This window comes from Nomascus leucogenys, chromosome 6 (genome assembly GCF_006542625.1).
Source record: "Nomascus leucogenys isolate Asia chromosome 6, Asia_NLE_v1, whole genome shotgun sequence".
NCBI classification, from domain to species: domain Eukaryota; kingdom Metazoa; phylum Chordata; class Mammalia; order Primates; family Hylobatidae; genus Nomascus; species Nomascus leucogenys.
In genome coordinates, this window is record NC_044386.1 from 77,709,130 (window position 1) to 77,730,445 (window position 21,316).

Sequence of the window (21,316 nt, forward strand, 5' to 3'; positions counted from 1 at the left end):
TATGTGTAACCCAAAAACCAGCTAGACAGCTTTGGTCAATGAAGTCCTCCAGGCCCCAGCTCCTTCCAGCTCACTGCTCTGCCATCTTGGGGTGTGACCCTCATCCTCATAGTCCAAGATGGCAGCTAGAGGACTAGCCATCACATCTTTATTCCAGGAAGCACAATGTAGTAAAAGATGTATGCAAAGGCATCAAAAGCAAGGTTTTTACAAGAGCTTTATAGAGATATAATTTATAAAGCCTACAATTTATCCATTTAAAGTGTACATAATTCAATGGCTTTTAGTATAAAAGAGTGTTTTTTAGGTGTCCCAGAGCCTCTGTGAAATTCTCCCAGTTACATCCATTGACCATATCTAAGTGGAAAGGTGGCTGAAAAGTATAGGCTCTTAAAGAAAATGTAGCCTTTTAGTGATGCTAAAAATTCTATTACTATGGAAGAAGGAGAGAAAGGATATTGCTGGCAATAGGTGAAGTCAAACCATGTGAGAACTTGTCTCCAAGAGGAAATCCTGCCTCCCTAGTGTCTAGCCCACCCATGATTTCAAGCATAATTCACAATTTGAACCCTCCAGAGATTTTGGTGTCCACTTCATGACTTAGAAACCTTTCCCTGCCATCTAGTTGAAAAGTACTCTTGAAACCCCCATCTATCCTATCCTGGAGAGCGAAACAAAGACTTCCATCACCTGCCTCCCCTCACCTCTCCCTGCCTCCCACATGACATTCCAGCAACATCCAACTTCTTGTATTAATAGCTTCCTCCACACCCCATGCACCTGCCTTCTCTCTTCTTGGTCTTGGCTTAGTCTGTGCCCTCTGCCTAGAGTGTTCTTTCTCCTCCTCTTTTCCTGATTAACTCCCACTTTTCCTGTAAGACACAGTCCCAAACAGGTCCTCCTGCAAGCCATTGCTGCCTTCATCCCAGCACTCCCACAGGGGCATTCAGTGTAACCCAAAAACCAGGTCACTGGGAGTTCCCATGCGGCCCTGAGCACTCTCCAGCACTGCTCTGCAGCTCAGTTTTCTAATTGTCTGTGTTTCTCTGCTCTGCTAGGCTATAAGCTTCTTCCTGGGAAGGATTCTGTCCTATTCTCATCTAATAGACCACTGTGGGCCGGTATCCATTATGTAATCAGTGCTCCAAAATGTTTGTTAACTGAATTAAAGATCAAATGAATGAGTCTTGTTTATAAATGCAACATGAAGACCACAGGAGCCTCTTCCCAGGATCCGTTTACCAAAATGCACTCTTCATTATCAAAATTCTGTCCAACCTAGTACATGTCTCCTCCTCCTATTACTGCTAATATTAATAACAACAACAACAGTAACGAACATTTGGTGAGTCTTTTCTATGTTCTAGACACTGCTGCAAGCGCTTTAGATCTATTACCGTATTTCTCCTTCATAACGATCCTGGAAGGAGAGCATTATTAACCCCATTTTCCAGGTGAGAAAACTGAAGTGCAGAGAAGTTAAATAACTTGCCCAAGGTTACACAGCTAGAAACTGGGAGAGCCTAGATTTGAACCCAAGATGCTCCATGTACATAGAAGGCACTTGGTAAACATCTAGTAAAGGAATGCCTCTTACCCTGGAATGGCATGACAGGCCCTCAGTGGAGCTCTCCAGCTTCACCCCCTATTGTCAAGCCTTCAACTCCTATTGTCTAGCCTTCACCTCACCAACTTTCCTCCTCTCCCCTGACATACCACACTGCCCTTTCACGATTCTGTGCCTCTGCGCGCACTGTTCCTTCCGCCTGGAATGACCTAGACCTCACCACTACCACATTCACCTGCCCACCGGTATTCTTTTTGTTTCTTTGTTTTGTTTTGTTGAGATAGGGTCTCACTCTATCACCCAGGCTGGAGGGCAGTGTGATCTCAGCTCACTGTAGACTCGACCTCCTAGGCTCAAGCCATCCTCCCACCTCAGACTCTGGAGTAGCTGGGACTACAGGCATGCACCATCATACCTGGCTAACTTTTGTATTTTTTGTAGAGATGGGGTTTCACCATGTTCCCCAGGCTGGTCTCAAACTCCTAGGCTCAAGCAATCCCCCTGCCTTGGCCTCCCAAAGTGCTAGGATGACAAGCATGAGCCACCGTGCCCAGCCCCCACCCATATTCATCTTAGTGGACTCCTACTGATCCTTTAAGGCCCAGCGCAAGGGTCTTTGCTCTGTAAATCCATTAGGAGTGCTGCAAATTGGTTCTCAAACAAGGCACACACACAGAACAATTCTCTGTAAACATTTTGTACCTCCTACTATGTCAGGCTCCCAGTGCCCATCCCGCTAAGTCCAGCATAACGCAGTCTGCAGGGCAGAGCCAGCGCTGTGGGTTTAGGAGTGAGGTGGGGCAGCCGCACGCAGAAGGAGGCGTACAAATGGCCCTAAGGGACAGGTCAGCTTCCAGGACCTGATTTACACGTATTTCTCTACTGTTTTAAGGTTTAGAAAGTCCCTAAGAGGAAAAACAGTAAGATAATTGTTCCCGGCAGGGGGTGGGGGGGAATGTATGGAAAAATCTGGAGACGTTTTTGGTTTTCAAAACCTGAGGCAGTGGGTGGGTGTTGCTGGCATCTGGTTAGTGAAGGCCAGGAACACTGCTAAACATCGTACAATGCACAGGACAGCCCCCACAACAAGGAATTCTCTGGCCCAAAATGTCAACTGTGCATTGCTGAGAACCGTCGTAGCAAGCCCTTCCTCCTGCGGGGAAGGATCCAGCATTATCCAAGAGCTGGAGAAGGAATTCCGAAGGGTGAGCAGGGAGAAAGGAAACGAATGCGACCCTCCCTCTGTCCCCTCCTCAGGTGGATGGCATACTAGAAAACTGGATCTGGCAGATGGTGGCCGCGCTGAAGTCTCAGCCAGCCCAGCCAGTGAACGTGGGGCTGGTGGACTGGATCACCCTGGCCCACGACCACTACACCATCGCCGTCCGCAACACCCGCCTTGTGGGCAAGGAGGTCGCGGCTCTTCTCCGGTGGCTGGAGGTACCGACCTGCCCCGTCCTTCCTTCACCTCCCTTCCCTCCTTTCCCTTCCTCTGAGAGTGGATGAATTAAGCTGGTCTCCAACAGCAGCCCAGGCAGGAGAAGCACTAATGCTCAGCTCACAGGAATGAGAAGGCACAGGACTGACACCAGACCCCAAGGCTCTCTCAGACGCCTCCGTTGAACCCCTGTTTCACAGAACCACCTTCTCCCCTCTCCTCATCCACTATTTGTCTTATGCTCACCCCCTTGGACATGCTAAGGGATACAAACAGACTCTGTAAGCTACCAAGCCCCCACACAAATGAGTGGGATCGCTTCTGTAGGGCATTAGTGTCCAGGGGAAGACAGGCAGGCGGGAGGCCGCAGCTACCAGGTGAGGTCACGGGTACCTGAGTCCCAGGAGAGTCAGCCAGGTGACAGACTAGTTTCAGTTTGGAGTGTGAATAAGGCACCTCATTTCTGAGCAGGCACGAAGAACAGGGTGGGGGCCACGACACACTGGACCACAAAAGGCTTTCTTCCAGGCAGCTCTTCTCCTGCCCCCATCCCGCTGCTGTCTTCCAGGAATCTGTTCAATTCTCTCGAAGCCATGTTCACCTAATTGGGTACAGCCTGGGTGCACACGTATCAGGATTTGCCGGCAGTTCCATCGGTGGAACGCACAAGATTGGGAGAATCACAGGTAACCATGCCTAATAACTCACACACTGATCTCCACTGCATGGGGGTGTCCAATGAGGACCTGCTTTTCCAACAGGCTCATCATTAAAACACCCCCACTCTTATTGTGAGGGATCAGAGCTCATGAGAGGACTTGTAACATTCTCTCAAACATGACCAATGTCATGGATTGCTGTTCCAGAGAATTCAGAGCAAATTACAGCCTCGATTCCTATTGCCTGCCCTCAAACGAATGCCTCATGTTGGTGTGCCAAATGGGACTAAAAGACGGACTTTTCTAGCAAGAAAGAGTCTTATTTTTTAATCTATAATTTACAAAGTCCAATTTGGGCGAGTTATGGAGTGAAGAATCACAGCCTTAATTTGCTGTAATTCATCAGCCACGTTAGTGCCTCCATTTCCACATTTGTGAAACGTCTATGTTTTATTCTGGGACACATTTGGGTTGAGGGAGGGAGCTCTGCATCAAAAACCACCCCAAACTCCATACCCACTCAGAAATTGCCCAAGATATCCAGGAAGGTCTGCACATGTGCAACGAAGGCCTTCCTCCCAGGCTTCCGTGACACCAACCCCACCCTTCACACTGCCAGGGATTAGGATCCAAAAACACACAGCTGGTCAGATTGTTCCCCAGTCCAAGTCTGAGGCCCACTAATACCACAGGTATAAAACCCAGGAGGCACAGGCAAGGCCTTTCTCAGTGTGGAAGCCCCAGAGCGCCCCAGCCTGTCCTCCTGCTGATCCCTTCCCATAGCTCTAGGCTTCAACAGCACAAGGTTTTTCTCTACTTCACAAACATACCATGGCCTCTCGTGCCTCTGGGCCTTTCCATGTACTGTTTGCTTTGCCCACCACTCACCCACTCAAACTCCTACTCATCCTTCAAGACCTAGCAGGCTCAAACAATATTTCACAGGCCAAAACAAAGAGCATTTTAGATGAATAACAGAGTTGTTGCGATTTTATATTTTATCAAGTGAGGTCTTTTTTTTTTTTTTTTTTTTGAGACAGAGTTTCACTCTTGTTGCCCAGGCTGGAGTGCAATGGCGCGATCTTGGCTTGCCGCAACCTCTGCCTCCCGGATTCAAGCAATTCTCCTGCCTTAGCCTCCCCAGTCACACCCGGCTAATTTTTTTGTATTTTTAGTAGAGACAGGGTTTCACCATGTTGGTCAGGCTGGTCTCGAACTCCTAACCTCAGGTGATCCACCATCTCGGCCCCCCAAAGTGCTGGGATTACAGATGTGAGCCACCATGGCCGGCCATGAGGACATTTTTACAAACAACTACTATCTACTATCACCATTCATTTATAAAAGAATTTCTTTTAGCATAAGAAAGAATGGGGATAATGGCAGACATTTAAACGGAATACATTTGTGATTATGACAGCTCATTTCCTCATGCTTTTCTGTTCATCTTGCTGGTGACTGGGGAAGCCTGGTCACAGACCAGCGTGTGGCCCCCATGGATTTAACCCACATTAGCCTGGGGATGAGCAGCCCTCCCACCGAAGAAGTAGGGCCAGAGGTCAGAGTCCGCACCCAGCAAGGCAGCCTCAGGCCCGAGGCCCAGAACCCTCTCCATCCGACTGGTGCTGTGGGTCACATTAGGCTGGGCCCACCCACCTCAGAGACAGCAGGAAGGCTCAACACCCTCTTGCCATCTTGTCATCAGCCTGATGAAGAAAGGAATAGAAATCATATCAGGACATTTTTCTTTTTTCCCTTTTTTTTTTTTTTTTTTTTTTTTTTTTTGAGACAGAGTCTCATTCTGTTGCCCAGGCTACAGTGCAGCGGCATGATCTTGGCTCACTGAAGCCTCCACCTCCCTGGTTCAAGTGATTCTCTTACCTCAGCTTCCCAAGTAGCTGGGACTACAGGTGCCCACCACCACACCCGACTAATTTTTGTATTTTTAGTAGAAACGGGGTTTTGCCATGTTGGCCAGGTTGGTCTCGAACTCCTGACCTCAGGTGATCTGCCAGACTCAGCCTCCCAAAGTGCTGGGATTACCAGGCATGAGCTACCGTGCCCGGCCAAGGATATTTTTCATTTGTCACTGTGGGTAGGGCTGGAGAACGGGTGATCTCATGGCCCACTCTCAATTCCTTCGCTCCCCAGTAGGGAAGGAAACCAGGGCTGGGGTGGGACACCAGAGGGTCCTACAGAGAAGGCAGAGGAAGAAAGACAGGGAAAAAACTTTGAGCGCATAAATACTCCCCAACCACAGTCAGCCAGGAGCTGCCACCTTGCTTCATGCACAGACATCTGCCACTTGAGGTCCAGAGCTTTGAGCTCCCCTACTTGCATACATGTTCACCCCATACAGTGGTGTCCCGCGGCTGTTCTGGACATTCTAGTGAAATGACATCGTAGGAGAAAAATCAGCTTGTTTAGGGAAATTATTGACCACATACAAGCAAATAAATTTCATTCTTTGATAGGTAGGTTGGAACTACTTATAATGAGCATATTGGCTTTTTTTGTATGCAAACAGATGGTCTTGAAACTAGCTTGAGAGGTACTCAAAATTGATTTGCTTAAGTAAATCAAGCATTCCCTCATAACCTTATTCCTTTTTTTTTCTATTTGAGATAGGATCTCCCTCTGTCACCTAGACTGGGTCACAGTGGTGCAATCACGGTTCACTGCAACCTCAAACTCCTGGGCTCAAGTAATCCTCCTGCCACAGCCTCCTGAGTAGCTGAAACTATAGGCACATGCCACCATACCCAGCTAATTTTTGTATTGTTTTTTTTTAGAGTTGGGGTTTCACTGTGTTGCCCAGGCCTCCTGGCCTCAGGCGTCAGAACCTTGTGTCTACTACTGGATAGTTTCTGCAAACCTCTTTCCCCCCTAGCTAATGCCCAGCCTGTGTGTCATTGTTAGCACCATGAATTACTGTGGTTTTACTGAGAAAAGGTTACGGTGAGGTTTTCTAGAGAAGGATTATGCCCTAGGTGTTTCTTCTTGCTGCTAGTTCATTAATGTGTAATAATATCCAAAAGCTAAAAAGCACATTTCTCTTCCCCTCTCCTTGCTCCCACCTAACCCTTACCCCTGCTTTCCAATTAGGGCTGGATGCCGCGGGCCCTTTGTTTGAGGGAAGTTCCCCCAGCAATCGTCTTTCTCCAGATGACGCCAATTTTGTGGATGCCATTCATACCTTTACCCGGGAGCACATGGGCCTGAGCGTGGGCATCAAACAGCCCATAGGACACTATGACTTCTATCCCAACGGGGGCTCCTTCCAGCCTGGCTGCCACTTCCTAGAGCTCTACAGACATATTGCCCAGCACGGCTTCAATGGTGAGAATGAAGTCATGGGCCGGGAGTACCAGCCTACATTTCAATGTGGCCTCTGGAATTCAGCGGAATCTACCAACATACGGGACTCAGGGAAGAGTTCAGCAAGGATGGGGGCCCAGGGTGTATGGTCACCAAGCCCACTCAGAGAGAAGGAATACAGGAGTGGGCAAGGGTGCCCGTCCCCCAGCAGGCCACTCCTGGCAACAGGCCAAGGCCATGCCCTGAGGATGAGCAGAGGGCACCAACAGGAACCCCCACTTCTCACCCCAGCCCCGTGTGCCCAGGCAAAGCCTCTCCTAGGGTACGAGCTCTTCTGACAGTTGAGTCCGGATGCCTGTGGTTATTCCTCCTTCTCTGGAAGTTTCCTGATTCCAGGGACTGCCTCTATTCTGAACCACATGAGGATCCACTTAATAGGTTGTGGCTTCTTGATGAAGTTCTCACTCGTCATCCCACCCCATCAGTTTAATTGGGGAAATTACTCAGACTCTCCCAGTGGGAAATTCAGCTTCAAATACGTCCTCGTTATGCCCTTTACCTCAGGGCAGACACAGAATGTGCTGTTATCTGGGTTGTGATCCCGCTTCTCTCTCAAGTCCTAAAACTGAAATATTAACATGCACATTGATAATATGCACAGGATTAAAGAACAAAAATGTCAGCAGAAGCGGCACATTCCACGGGCATTCCAAATTTCTTGCTATTATAAAATATCACCCTGATTAAGACATGCCAATCACTCCAAGCCAACTAGAGCCCTCCACCCCCACAAGCCACCTCACTCTGATCATCCAACACTCAGCTGAGAACACATTCTCTTGTGATGACACCATCCTCGCCTCTCCAATATCAGAATGACCTTCACACTCCACATCATCTCATTTTGGCTGGACTCCCAGCCTTCCACCGCCCAGGCCTAAGAGAGCCTTCTGGGAACTTGCCCTTATCATTGCTTACATCCCTCCCACCTCCCCCACCCCATCACCTCCCCTCCAGCCACCAGCAGTTCCCAGCTGACCATCCAGCCCTCATCCCAAACTTCACCCCCACAAAGCTCAGTACAGACCATCAGGATGGTGTATGGGCTTTATTTGCCTGGTAAATCATTCCTGACCAATCATTACCATTTGCTCTTTTGTGCTAAACTTCAAAGCGATGGAACCAAATGTAGGTATTCAGCTTGCGCAAGCTTGGGCTGGTTTTTCTCAGTCGTCTTCACCCCTGTGTTTGAAAGTGTTCCTGGGGTAGTTCTCCCAGCCACAGCTGCACAGGGGCTCACTGGATAACTGTAGTTTCACCTTCACTACCTCCTGGGTGGATGAGCTTGGGTGAGTTAGTGGATGTCTTGGAAGCTCAGTTTTCTAGCCGATAACAGCTGCCTCAAGGAGCTGCAGTGAAGATGCAGGCAGTGGAGGAACGGAGGGCACGCAGCATACATAGCTTCCTAGTAGGTGCCCAAGGAATGCAGCCGCTAGCGTCCAAGGCTGTAATGACTAATCTTGGCATTTAGCCTCCAGACACCTGGAGAAACAGCTTTTGGCAAAGTCACCTGTGCTGTCCCTTTACAGCAAGTGTTTCACATATCTTGTGGTGGTCCCTCAACATCCCTTGAGAATTATTTACTACAGATTAGGTTAAAATTTGGAGAATTAAAAAAAAAAAAAAGGTCAAATCCTTAGTAGATCAACCTCATAAGCTTGTTTTGGAGGTGAGGCCTGTCCAGAACTGGTTACTGGGCAATGTCCTTCCAAATCCAATTCTTGTGCTGGTTCACAGGCCTGTTACCTAAGGGATGCAATGTCTGCTTTGGGACACAAGGTAGACGTTGTCGAGAGGCCTCAGCGTTCTCCAGACCATCAGAATGCCACGGGATTGTCTCGTGTATCTAGTTATATTAAGAGAAGGGGTGTCCCACACAAGCCTGTTCCACAAAATCCACCCTCCAGGCATCCGCACCTGGGCCTTTTAAATTATCTCATTTAAGATAGAAATATTTCTATAATAAATTACACTAACCTGCTCTCTTAATAAATTGGATCTTTCCTTAGTGACTTGGGTGCCTATTAAAATGCCTACTGTAACACGCTGTCATAGAGGAGTGCTCTCAGGATCCCGGCAGTGCCTGGGATTTTGCCTGACGCTACGTGACTCAGAGGGCCTACTTCCCTTAGTTTCGGTCAGTTGTCGCATCCTGCTGTTGTCAAGGGGTCTGCCTTGACAAGCCCACCCTTGCCTGTTCTGTGTGTTACTGCTAATCCCCTGTGGGCTGAGAACCAAGGTGATCCTCTGAGTTGAGGCTGCTTTGGGTTAAGGGATGATAACGTCCTTCTTGCCCTGTGTTCCAGCCATCACCCAGACCATAAAATGCTCCCACGAGCGATCGGTGCACCTTTTCATCGACTCCTTGCTGCACGCCGGCACGCAGAGCATGGCCTACCTGTGTGGTGACATGAACAGCTTCAGCCAGGGCCTGTGCCTGAGCTGCAAGAAGGGCCGCTGCAACACGCTGGGCTACCACGTCCGCCAGGAGCCGCGGAGCAAGAGCAAGAGGCTCTTCCTCGTGACGCGAGACCAGTCCCCCTTCAAAGGTGAGTGTGGAGCCAGGGAACCTTCAGAGGGGCAGGATGCTGTCCCCTGTCCAAAGGGCTCAGAAGTCCCCTTGGCTCCTTTCCTGGAGGTGCTTCAGCTCTGCTGTTGCAGTGTTTCTGAAACTGTGCAGGCTCAAACAGCAACGTTGACACAGCCTTTCTCCTGTCCCAAGGGTGTGGCCACCTTGCTGCCAAGGGCTAGGAGGAGAAACCTCGATCATTTCTGAAACGATCCTTGGGTTGGCCTCTCTATCCATTTTCATGCTCCCCTAGAATGTTAGATCTGTAAGGCCATACGCAGTTTACCTGGGCCACCCAGATCTCACTGTACAGGGACTTGAGGCATCTCCAAACACAGCCTAGAACCCAGTTATTTCATCTCTGTTCACGGCCCCCGTGAAAAAACTGGATTCTAGACTGCATTTCATTTCTTCTAAGATTTGAATCAGCTGATCTGATAGGATATGATATTCACCCTGCGGCACTCCCAAGACAAGATTCAGCTTCCAATGTTTCCCAGCCAGATTTTTAACCTCAGGGCAGAAAGTGGGCCCAGCAGCTCTCTGGATTGAATGGAAGATTGTAGAAAGGGCTGTGGCCATGTCTTAGGCTGAGGCCAGCAGAGAAATACTCCACTGAAACCTAAATCTTCCTGGAGGGAACAAGCCGACATCTGTTGCCATTAACATTTCTGCCTAATCCTTAAAACAGCTCGGGAGTGATTTAGCATCTCACTGTTTCATCACACAGCCTCTCCAGTGCTGGGAGAAGAAATCTGATGTGCTGTTTGCCTATTACCATGCAGATATTTGTATCTGGAGAATGTGAGCAGGCCGTCGCCACCACTTTGCTTTTAGAGAGCATTTTACACAAAACATTCGATGCAGCCATCAACTCCTTGTGGTTCTCACAACAGCCAGGCGAGGATGGCAGGGCTGGTTATTACCCCATTCTAAAGAGGAGGAAAGCAAAACTCGCGTGGGGTGCCCACAGCTGTGCGGCTGTAAGGAGACCTGGAACAGGGCCACCTGACTCTCAGTTGTGAGTTCAAACTCCCAGGCAGCTTATTTTTGAGGCACAGGATTTCTCTGTGTATCGGAACTTTTGCTTTCCAGCTAGGTTTCCCTCCCGTGAGTCAAGCAGGTCTAGGAATGACAGAAATTTCTTGTGGGTGCGTATAGCATCTGAAGAGTAGTTGGTGTGAGGGCAGGATCTTTCGGGCCAAAGGGTCCCTCCACTGGCTGTCTCTTAGGGCTGGAGGAGATGGCAGCACGCAGGTGAGGGAATTTGGAAGTCCTCCTGCTTCGGGGAGCTCCTCCGCTGCAGGCTGCCAATTAGAGACTCATTTGGGTGAACCAGCTCCTCTTTTAAATGGCAATGCCGCCTGGAGTGATTAAGCCTCTTAGATAATCACATTTCACTAGATCTATTTTAATCATGGAATGTTTGCATCATGAGGAGCAGTTCAACCCTGCCGTTTTTCAGATGGGGAAACCAAGGCCTAGGCAGTGAAAGTTATTTGTCCAGAGACAAAAAGCTCTTGGCAGACCTGGCATTTAGACCTGGGGCCTCCAAAGAGTGAGCGGAGTGATTTTTACCTCCATAACCTGCCGCTGGTCTGCTTGTGGGGGTGAGAGGGGTATGGAAGAGAAGGGTGGGGGGATTGCTTTCTCCTTGAAATCACCTGGGAAGAAAAGAGGTCATTTTTCATCTTCCAGGGCTAAACTGGGCACTTCATCTGAAATAAGGGATTTGGCCCAGCCCTAGGACATCGACTGGGGGCTTGGAGATGGGGAAGGGAAGCATCAAGAGAAGGAAGAAGGGGAAACAAGAGCAGTAGGCATGAGCCAGGCCGAGCTTCTCCCATTTGCCAACGGCCCCAGTGCCCGACCACCATACACTGCTGGTGTGAACTCACAAGGATCCCTTTCTTATTAAAGAAGACCAAAGAATTGCATTAGGACATCAATATCTCACCCACCAGCTACCAAAACCAACGTACTCATCCATCCGTGTATTCTTCAAACACTCCTACCCTCAGGGGGCTCGGTGGAGACTAACCCATGATGAGTCCCTTGGAGACCACATTTGTGTCTCTTTATTACCGACTACTTATCTTGCTCCTGGGACATCCAGTGAGGAGGAGGTTAAAGGCAGGACTGACTGAAACTGGTCAGGAACCGAAATCCCCAGCCTGGATGGAGGTTCCAGTGCTGAGCTGTGGCTTGTACCACACCCTCTCATTTTCTTTCTTACTTTTTTTTTTTGTTTTGAGACCGAGTCTCACTCTGTCGCCCAGGCTGGAGTGCAGTGGCGTGATCTTGGCTCACTGCAACCTCCACCTCCAGGGTTCAAGTGATTCTCCTGCCTCAGCCTCCTAAGTAGCTGGGATTACCGGCCTGCACCACCACACCCAGCTAATTTTTGTTTATTTTTAGTAGAGAAAGGGTTTTGCCATGTTAGCCAGGCTGGTCTCGAACTCCTGACTTCAGGTGATCCACCCACCTCGGCCTCCCAAAGTGCTGAAATTACAGGTGTGAGCTACCTCGCCCAGCCCACAACCTCTGCTTTTATGCTCCCCTACAAATTCTCCCCAGTTCTGCTTCAGCCCCTCCAGTGAGCAAAGTCCTCACCCACTCAATCCAGTTTCACTTGCTAGTGAAGAGTAATATCTCTGTGGTCACATCAAGCCACCCTGGGCATGGCTGGAAAGTGCACCCTTGGAAGACTCGCCTGTTAGTAGTAGCTGCTCATGGGATACTGCTACCTATATAATGTTATGTTGTCCAATATGGTAGCCACAAACCATATGTGGCTATTTAAATCCAAATCTAAGTTACTTTAAATTAAATGGAACCAAAAATTCAGTTTGTCAGTCACACAAGCCACCTTTCAAGTGCTCAAATACGTGGCTGCTGCATCAGAGAGCACAGAAATAAAACATTTCCATCGCTGCGGAGAGTTCCATTGGTGGTGCTGGGATGAAGATTTTAATCTAGGCCACCACAGCTACACCACTCCCCGCCCATCACAACTGTGATCATAACTGACTTGGGCCCCCAAAGCCTATTTCATCAGCCACCTCCAGCATTTTGATGAATACATATTACACTCTTAAAAGAGCAGACTTGCCCAACCCCGGCCTACAGAGAAACCACAATCTCTATTTTTCAAAAACATCTAATTTTACTATATATTTCAGTGCAGGGTCTGGTTGGGCAAGATAAACATCGCCTCCTGATTGTAGTTTCACAAAGGATGACTAACTTGGCCTGAATTCCTCTGGCTCCCAAGATATTTCGACAAAACCATCAAAGGATCTATTTTCTACAACCGTACACCAGAACTCGGATAAACACTGCGAGAGTACAGCAGTAGCAAGAGAGAATTGGGAAACAGTCACCGAGTGAAACGAGGCAATTTATCGCCCACTTCCATTCTCACTCTCTCACAAGGAACCTTTACCAGTTTGGGAGCCTGTTTTTAAGGGAGGGGGAGGGAAACGGATCTGTACGGAGTAAATCCTGTTTCGCCAGTGCCTCATCTCATTTCATCCTTAAAGCAGTCAGATGAGGTAACCGGGTGGAGAGGAGGGAAGGGGCCCTGGGGGGCCACTCTGCCCGGGCACTGGGCTGGATGTGTTGTACACGTTAGCTCATTTCCCATTTGATCCTCACAGCAAGCCCGAGACAGACAGACACACACACACACACACACACACACAGAGAGAGAGAGAGAGACACGATTTCAGGGCAAAGTCACACAATTTGTGAGCAGGAAGCACTGCATTGAATCCCATTTTACTGCACTTGGCCTTGGCATTGGACCAAGGCCCTCGACTGAGTGCCTCTCCCTCCTGCGGCATTCCAGCTACGTGTCCCGCCTCCTCCTCTCTGCCCTCCTTCCACACTCCCTCTTCCATATCTCCTCCACTCTTCTCCTGCCCTCCCCGTGCTGCCTTCCCCCCGCCCCCCGCCCCCCTGTGGCCCAGCACTCCAGGCTCCCTGGGTCGGGGGTGAGGGGCACTTGCTTCTGTTGCTCGCTGCAGCCATGAGAGCACCCTTTCTTGCTGGTCGGCGAGATGACGAGCCAAACTGTGACTCGGGCAGTCGGTCTGTTTTTGGCTTTTCTCGGCTACTTCTTTGGAAGGTTTCCACTGACTTCAGGGAGAGTTCCAGAAGAAGTAGGGGTGTCATAGACAGCACAGGCTTGGGGTTGGGATGAGGAGTGTCAAGAATCTTGGCCTTGCTGCCAACCACTTATGTGACCTTGACCTAATGACAAAACCTATGTGGGCACCAAGGAAGAGGTGTGAACAGACATGGGGATGAACCACTAGCACGGGACCTGCAGGTGGGTCTCAAAACCTGCCCCAGTCAGTTCAGTGTGGAGGAAGGAAGTAGACAACACCTGATTAACACCTTCTGGAAGGCAGGCATTTTTTCATCGCCATCTTATCACATTCTTACAGCGACACTACAAGAAAGTTTTTAATCTGCATTCACAGATGAGGAAATCGAGCCCCAGAAAGGCTATGTGGTCTCAAGATGACAAGGTAGCAGGCATCAGAGAGGACTCAAACCCTGGGCTCTGTCTATCCATTGAGGGCCCTTATTCCACCCACAGCACAAAGAGCTGGCAACAGGACACCAGTCAGCACGACAGTCCTGGCCACACATACACACTCCCCCATCTCCACCGCTCACAGGCAGCAACAGACCCCCACAGAAGGGGCAGGCATTGGCCAGGCACAGTGGCTCACTCCTGAAGTCCCAACACTCTGGGAGGCCAAGGTGGGAGGATCTCTTGAGCCCAGGCATTCCAGACCACCTTGGGCAACAAAGCAAGATGCCATCTTTACAAAAGAATTAAAAATTAGCCAGGTAGAGTGGTGCATGTCTGTAGTCCCAGCTACTTGGGAGGCTGCAGGAGGGTTGCTTGAGCCTAGAAGGTCAAGGTTGCAGTGAGCCATGATGGTGCCACTGCACTCTAGCCTGGGTGACAGAGTGAGACCCCATTTCAAAAAAATTCAATTTAATTTTAAAAAGAAAGGGGCAAGCATCCAGTCTCGTGACATCAGGGCATCACTTAAATGGTACTATACTGTTAAACCCAAATGTGGCCACGAAAATACATACACATACAGGTATTACATACAAAGGCTTACAAAATCACTTTCCCTTTTTCTTCTTCACTTGCGCCTGCTCTGAGTTAATTCACTTTCATTCAGCCTTGCTGGCACTGGCTGCCTTCTTTGCGCAGCAACACCCTGGACAACACCATCCTGGGCCCCTCAATCCTATGATCTTCATCTTCCCTCTGACTTAGAGGCAGCCCTCTGGGCTTGGAGAAAACACAAGAGGTCTCATTCCTACCATCTCCGTGAGATAAATCCATACACTGAGGGAGAAAAAAAAAAAAAAAGCCCTCTTTGATGTTTGCAAAGAGAGTCATAATATCTCCCAGAGCCAACATCTAATGATTCAGAATCATTGTTTCTGGGAGGCAAAAAATAGAAAGAAATATATTCTCTTTTCATAAATTCGATGACCTGATCTTGTGAAAAGAAATGTAAGTTTTTTCTTTTTTAAATGGCACCAGCAGGGTCCACACAGGGTTACAATCCAGGATTTTTCCTAGTGAGGAGACTCTCTGGAGGCCTCAGATTTCTGCTCTAAATGGAGTTTCCCTGATCACATTCGAGGTCAATGGACTATTTCATGCCTTTCATCTTTAAGACCTGAAATAATTTCTCCTGCCAGAACTTGGGAGTATGTTGTACTTGTCTCTTTGCAGTCACAGGATCAAAAGCATTTTCCCCAAATCATTTTTTAATGTCCTTATTAAACATGTCATAAGGTAAAGTGGGCAAAATCACTCACACTTTTTTCCTTAATCTTTGTAATAGCATCATTGTGCTGGGAGTGGCAGGGTAGAATGATAGGCAAATTGTCTTTTCTTTTCTTTCTTTCTTTTTTTTTTTTTATAGAAAAACACTTACAAAATCCAAATAAGAGTAAATAATTAGGACTGGGTGTGGTGGCTCACACCTGTAATCCCAACACTTTGGGAGGCCAAGGCAGGAGGATTGTGTGAGCCCAGGATTTTGAGACCAGCCTGAGCAACATAGAGACCTCATCTCTAAAAAAGAGGAGGAGGAAGAAGAAGAAGGAGGAGGAGGAGGAACTAGTTCTCAGCAGGAACTAGTTCTCAGCATGAAAGACTCATTTATATTTAAAGTTAATTTCATTTAAAGATTTCTCCAAAAAAGGGCAGTCATGCAAGATTCCCCGTGCAGACATGGAGTTTCTCAGGAGTGCTCCTGCAAACTCAAGGGTGCCTCAGCCATCAGTGCAGGTTCTGTCCACAGCCCATTCCCTCATCAGCCTCAGAAAGCATGCTGGCTTGGCTCTTCACAGCCCACACACCTTGGCAGGTTCCATCCTCCTGCAGAGGTGCTACTCTAGGGACACATGTTGTAGAAATAGGCAATTCTCATTCATAGGATGTGCAAGCTAAAGGGGACTTTGCATCCTCTAAAGCTGACTCCTGGGTTTTACACAAGCACCTTCTCCTAAACTCGTGGAACCATAGCATCTCAAATGCAGAAATCAATCTCCTCCTACTCACAATTTAAGAAAAAGGGAAGAAAAAGTGTATCCCCAAGACAAGGGCATGAAACATTTTACCCGGCTCAGGGGCCAGAGGTTTAGGGGACAGGAGAGCGTCCTTTGTGGCAGCCATAGCCCAGGATGGATGTCAAGGGGTCAGAGCCAGCAGGCAGTTTGTCTTGGTGGCTTCATTGGAAGCAGGTGTTGAACCACAACTTTTCTTCAGGGGCTGTTGGCCATTTGCTTTCAAGGGACAGACTCAGCTTGCAGAACCAAAACAGCAGACAATGTAGAAAGAAGGGTCTTTTGGAATTAGACACACCTGGCTTTGAATCCTGCTCCACTGAACTATCTGGATAACTAGAAGTCTCCAAACCTCCACTTCCTTATTTATATTCACCAGGATAATTAACACTGTGTCAGTCTTGGTCTCAACAGAAAACAGGACTCCACTGGCCTGGATCAGTTGAAGAAAGCAAGTGGGACTCCTTACAACAGGGTGGGCAGTGGTAAGGAAACCAACAAGGACTGAGGCTGCTCCCTGCCTCTAACAGCAGGACGGATGGAGCCGGGGAAGGGACTAGCCGTGGGAGAACCGCAGCCGTGGAGGAGGGGCTGCTGATAATCGTGGGAGTGCAGTGGCTGCACAGTCAGGCTCCAGAGCACACGGGAGCAGAGGGAAAATGCCCCTGCCTCTCTCTTCTCCGCCCTGATCTCCTGCTAGTGCCTCTCCCTCCAGTGGTCACACCCAACCAGAAACCAACTGACAAGGGAGCCCGGCAGATGCAGCCTAAGGGATCCCATCCTGGGGCTCAGAGCTGAGCAGTGGAGGGCAGAGTGGATGAGGACAGCAGGGGTAGAGGCAGCAGATGGGCACTACCCAGCAGGGCATCATTATTTAGCCTGTTATGAGGACAAAAATGATGTATGTAAAACACTTGGTAGGTAGCTTGACGCATAGTAGGATCTCAACAAACGGGAGCTATTTTATCATTCTTGGTGTCTTTAATGCAGTTATATATCCACGTCGTTCTTCACTCAGAGAGCCTGTGAGGTAGTCCTCGGAGGCCTAGTGTGTGCTGTGCCCTTGTGGAGATACAAGCAGTAGTGTGGTTCTGAGACAGCCTTTGGGGAGATAAGACATGGACACAGATGCCCATGAGACAAGGCAGAAGCCACAAAGGACCGCAGCTTCTAGTTCTCTTTTTTTTCTTTTTCAATACTTGTAAAAGCTCTTTCTTTTTCCAATAGGATTCCAATTAGAATACATGTTTACTGCAGAAAACGTGAAACTTACAGAAGAACATAAGGAAGAGAATAAAAATGACCACTCTGCCCTCTCCAGAGATAAGCACTGTTAATATTTTTGTGAATTCCCCTACTTCTATGCATTCTGTTTTGCAGAGTTGGTCTCATACTAGACAGTTTCATAGCCTGTGTTTGTTTTTGTTTTCTTTTTCACTTCTTTCATAAGCATTGAAATCATTCCAAAAATAGCTTTTAATGGCTTCATAAGAGTAAATCACATATTTGGGACGATGAACTGAGAATCAGCAGACTAACTTCTAATTGCAGCTTCATCAGTTATTAGCCACGTGACAATGACATGTTACTTAACTTTTTCTGAGCCTCAGCTTCTTCCTTTGTAAAATGATGTGGGAGGGAAAATAAAGTAGGCATCTTATAAAGTTGTTGTAAAGAGAAATGAGATAATGATGTGAAACTATTAGCTCAATGTCTGGGGCATAGTGAAGCACTAAATAGTAGTTATCATAATTGCTGTTATTAGTTCATAGCCATCCCTCTATTACTGAATATTTCAGGTGTTTTCAGTGTATTTTTAAACAAACGTTAGGACATCTTTTAACTGAAATCTCTTTCCACAATTCAACTTTTCCCTTAGAGTATATAAAGCTAGTGATCCTGGATATAAACATGTAAAAGCTCAAGTTCTGAAGTCAGGTTGCGTGAGCTGACGCCCCAGCCATATACGACTTACTAGCTGTGTGATCCCAGAAAAGTCACTTAACTTCTCTGTGCTTCAGTTTCCTCTCCTCTAAAATGAGACAATAATCATATCATTTGTTTGAGGGTTAAGTGAGATGACAGAAGCAAAGCACTTGGCAAAAACCAAAATAGATACTAGCCAACGTTATTATCATGCATACTGCCATTATATGCTTTTTTTTTTTTTTTTTTTTTTTTTGACAGAGTCTCGCTCTGTCACCCAGGCTGGAGTGCAGTGGCGCGATCTCAGCTCACTGCAAGCTCCGCCTCCCGGGTTCACACCATTCTCCTGCCTCAGCCTCCCAAGTAGCTGAGACTACAGGCGCCTGCCACCACACCCGGCTAACTTTTTGTATTTTTAGTAGAGACGGGGTTTCACCATGTTAGCCAGGATGGTCTCAATCTGTTGGCCTCGTGATCCACCCGCCTTGGCCTCCCAAAGTGCTCGGATTACAGGCGTGAGCCACTGCGCCCGGCCTCATTATATGCTTTTAATTGCATTTAGCACTGGGCTGAACACACAGTAGACTTCCACTTAATACATATCATATTAAACTGAATTGAAGATCAGTTACTATGAGTGCTCCCTGAGTTCTCTGGAAGGTATTCTGACTACTCATAAGGAGGTTAACCCAAGGCCAGTCCTCCCACATCTTACCCCCTCCCCCACTTTGGAAAGAACTTTCTTTGGAAAGTTCTTTCTTTGGAAACTGTCTTTGGAAATAACTTTCCTTTTTGTCTCAGTTTGACTTACAAGACTGTTCACTTGTTACAGAGTTTCCTTGACAAACCCCCAAATAGTGTAAGACCTCTCCAGAGGCTTCTGGGATGACGGGCTAAGTCCCTTTCTCCAGTGGTGTCACCCAAGAGTTTAGGGACCCTTCCCAGGACTTGCGCCTATAGCTCTTTTCTTTTGCTTTCTTTTTTTTTTTCTTTTTTGAGACAGACTCTTGCCCTGTCACCAGGCTGGAGTGCAGTGGTGCAATCTCAGCTCACTGCAATCTCCGCCTCCTGGGTTCAAGCAATTCTCCTGCCTCAGCCTCCCGAGTAGCTGGGACTACAGGCACCCACCACCACACCCAGCTAATTTATGTATTTTTAGTAGAGATGGGGTTTCACCATGTTGGCCAGGATGGTCTCAATCTCTTGTATTACAGCAGGGGTCCCCAACCCCTGAGCCACGGACCGTGGGCAATTAGGATCCGGGCCTCACAGCCAGAGGTGAGCGGCGGGCGAGCAAGCATTACCTCTTGAGCTCCGCCTCCTGTCAGAGCAGTGGCGACATAAGATCCTCATAGGAGCACAAACCCTATTGTGAACTGCACATTCTAGAGATCTAGGTTGCGTGCTCCTTACGAGAATCTAATGCCTGATGATCTAAGGTGGAACAGTTTCATCCCGAAGCCATCCCCCCTGCCCCCACACTGGTCCATGGAAAAACTGTCTTCCATGAAACCCATCCCTGATGCCCAAAAGGTTGGGGACTGCTGGTGTATAGGGTACAGTAGTAGGTACCAGATACTACCTGAGCTAGCTCTTATCTAAAGCAGAAAACTCTTGGCCAATAAATCAACTGCTAGTATTTGGCTCTTGTTGTGAACATAAATAACCATTTGGTGCTTCAGAGATAACCCCTTTAGTAAACCGAAGAGATATCCCCACTCACATGAGCAAATTAAATACAAAATCCAAATGGGAAGATTAGTTTATGCCAAGGATAGGATTGTGTAATCTAGAAACTTGGCAATACAGGCATACCAGGACACTGGAGCTGGCGTGTTAGCAACACAGCATTGGCAGTACCCTCTGCTGGGCTTGCTCTATAGCTACCAACCTCCAGTAGAAATAGTACCATTTAGGAGTTAGTAGATTGATTGATGAAGAGATGAATTTCCACATGCTGGGTACAAGGGATGGATGGTCAAGTGGCTAGTTACCATGATCTAATTTTTTTAAATTCTCCTATGACAAAGCTTGAAAATCAGGTCTTGAATCCTCAGAGGTGATTTCCATCTTGTCAGATGTTAATGTGCATTGTGATACGTCACCCCCAAGCAAACCATCAGTTCATTCATCCCACAAAAGTTTATTAAGCACCTACTGTGTGCAAGGCACTGTTAGGAATCGTGGATTAACCATTGTCTAAACAGGAAAGGCAAATACACAGCAAGCATTCCATAAATCCCTTGTCCTTTGCCCAAACCAGACACTCCTCTTACCACAAGCCTGGACATGGCCTCAGAATCCATCCCAACACAGGGCTCCAGGCAGTTACTATCAATCAAATGGAATTAACATGCCTTATTAAACCTGTTTGCAATCTTAGAACACTGTAGATACTTAGAGAATATGGAGACAAGAGAGCTCAGGAGGTCAAGGCTGCAGTGAGCCAAGTTGGCACTGCACCCCAGCCTGAGTGACAGAGAGAGACCCTGTCTCAAAAAAAAAAAAAAAAAAAAAAAAAAACCCAAAACAAAAACAAAAGCCAATCCTGGTCTGGAAGCTGGATGCTGTATCCAACCCTGGGGAATCCACTAGGGAGAATATGGAGACAAGAGAAAGAAGTGCAAGCAGTAATCAGCCATTTTGGAATGAGGTAGGACAATTTTCAAAACAGCTCCACAGCTGTGCCACCATGCAAGCTAAGCCAACACCATCTAGGGTGAGGGAGGCTAAGAGCACAGATGTTGCTATTTGACCTTGAGCAAGTCACTTTCATCTATCTGAGCTCCAGTTTTCTTATTTATAAAATGGGGGTGACAGTAACAATGCCTACCATCATAGGGTTGTGATAAGTAAATGAGATGATGCAATGTATTCAACAATGCAAAAATGTATTTAACATTTGATGATGCAATGTATTTAACAACGCCTGTCTAATAGTAAGCCATTTGCTTTCAATAACTAAATGTAGACTGTGTTAGGTAAAGAAGAATAAAATAAATTATCCTCTTCCAACCAACCGATCAGTAGGAGGACATTCCGGACATTTGATAAAACAGAAAGCTTTTAGGCCAAGTTCTAGATCTAGAGTTATCTTATTTTCATTGAACCTCACAGAGCTTGTTTCCAGGAACTACCCAGAATATAAACATTTGGTCACTAGG

General features: G+C 47.7%; 1 protein-coding gene across 3 annotated transcripts in view; it reads left to right on the plus strand.

Annotated features, from left to right (window-relative positions):
• The window catches only part of LIPC (lipase C, hepatic type), a 157,957-nt gene that overhangs the window by 127,293 nt on the left and 9,348 nt on the right, over positions 1–21,316 (plus strand). For 2 of the 3 annotated variants that reach the window (XM_012507454.2, XM_012507455.2), the window contains 4 exons: positions 2,825–3,007; positions 3,574–3,691; positions 6,770–7,003; positions 9,349–9,591. In XM_012507454.2, coding sequence (XP_012362908.2) covers positions 2,825–3,007; positions 3,574–3,691; positions 6,770–7,003; positions 9,349–9,591 — 778 coding nt within the window. The remainder of the gene's footprint in view (positions 1–2,824; positions 3,008–3,573; positions 3,692–6,769; positions 7,004–9,348; positions 9,592–21,316) is intronic. The other variant, XM_012507456.2, reaches the window with a different exon arrangement.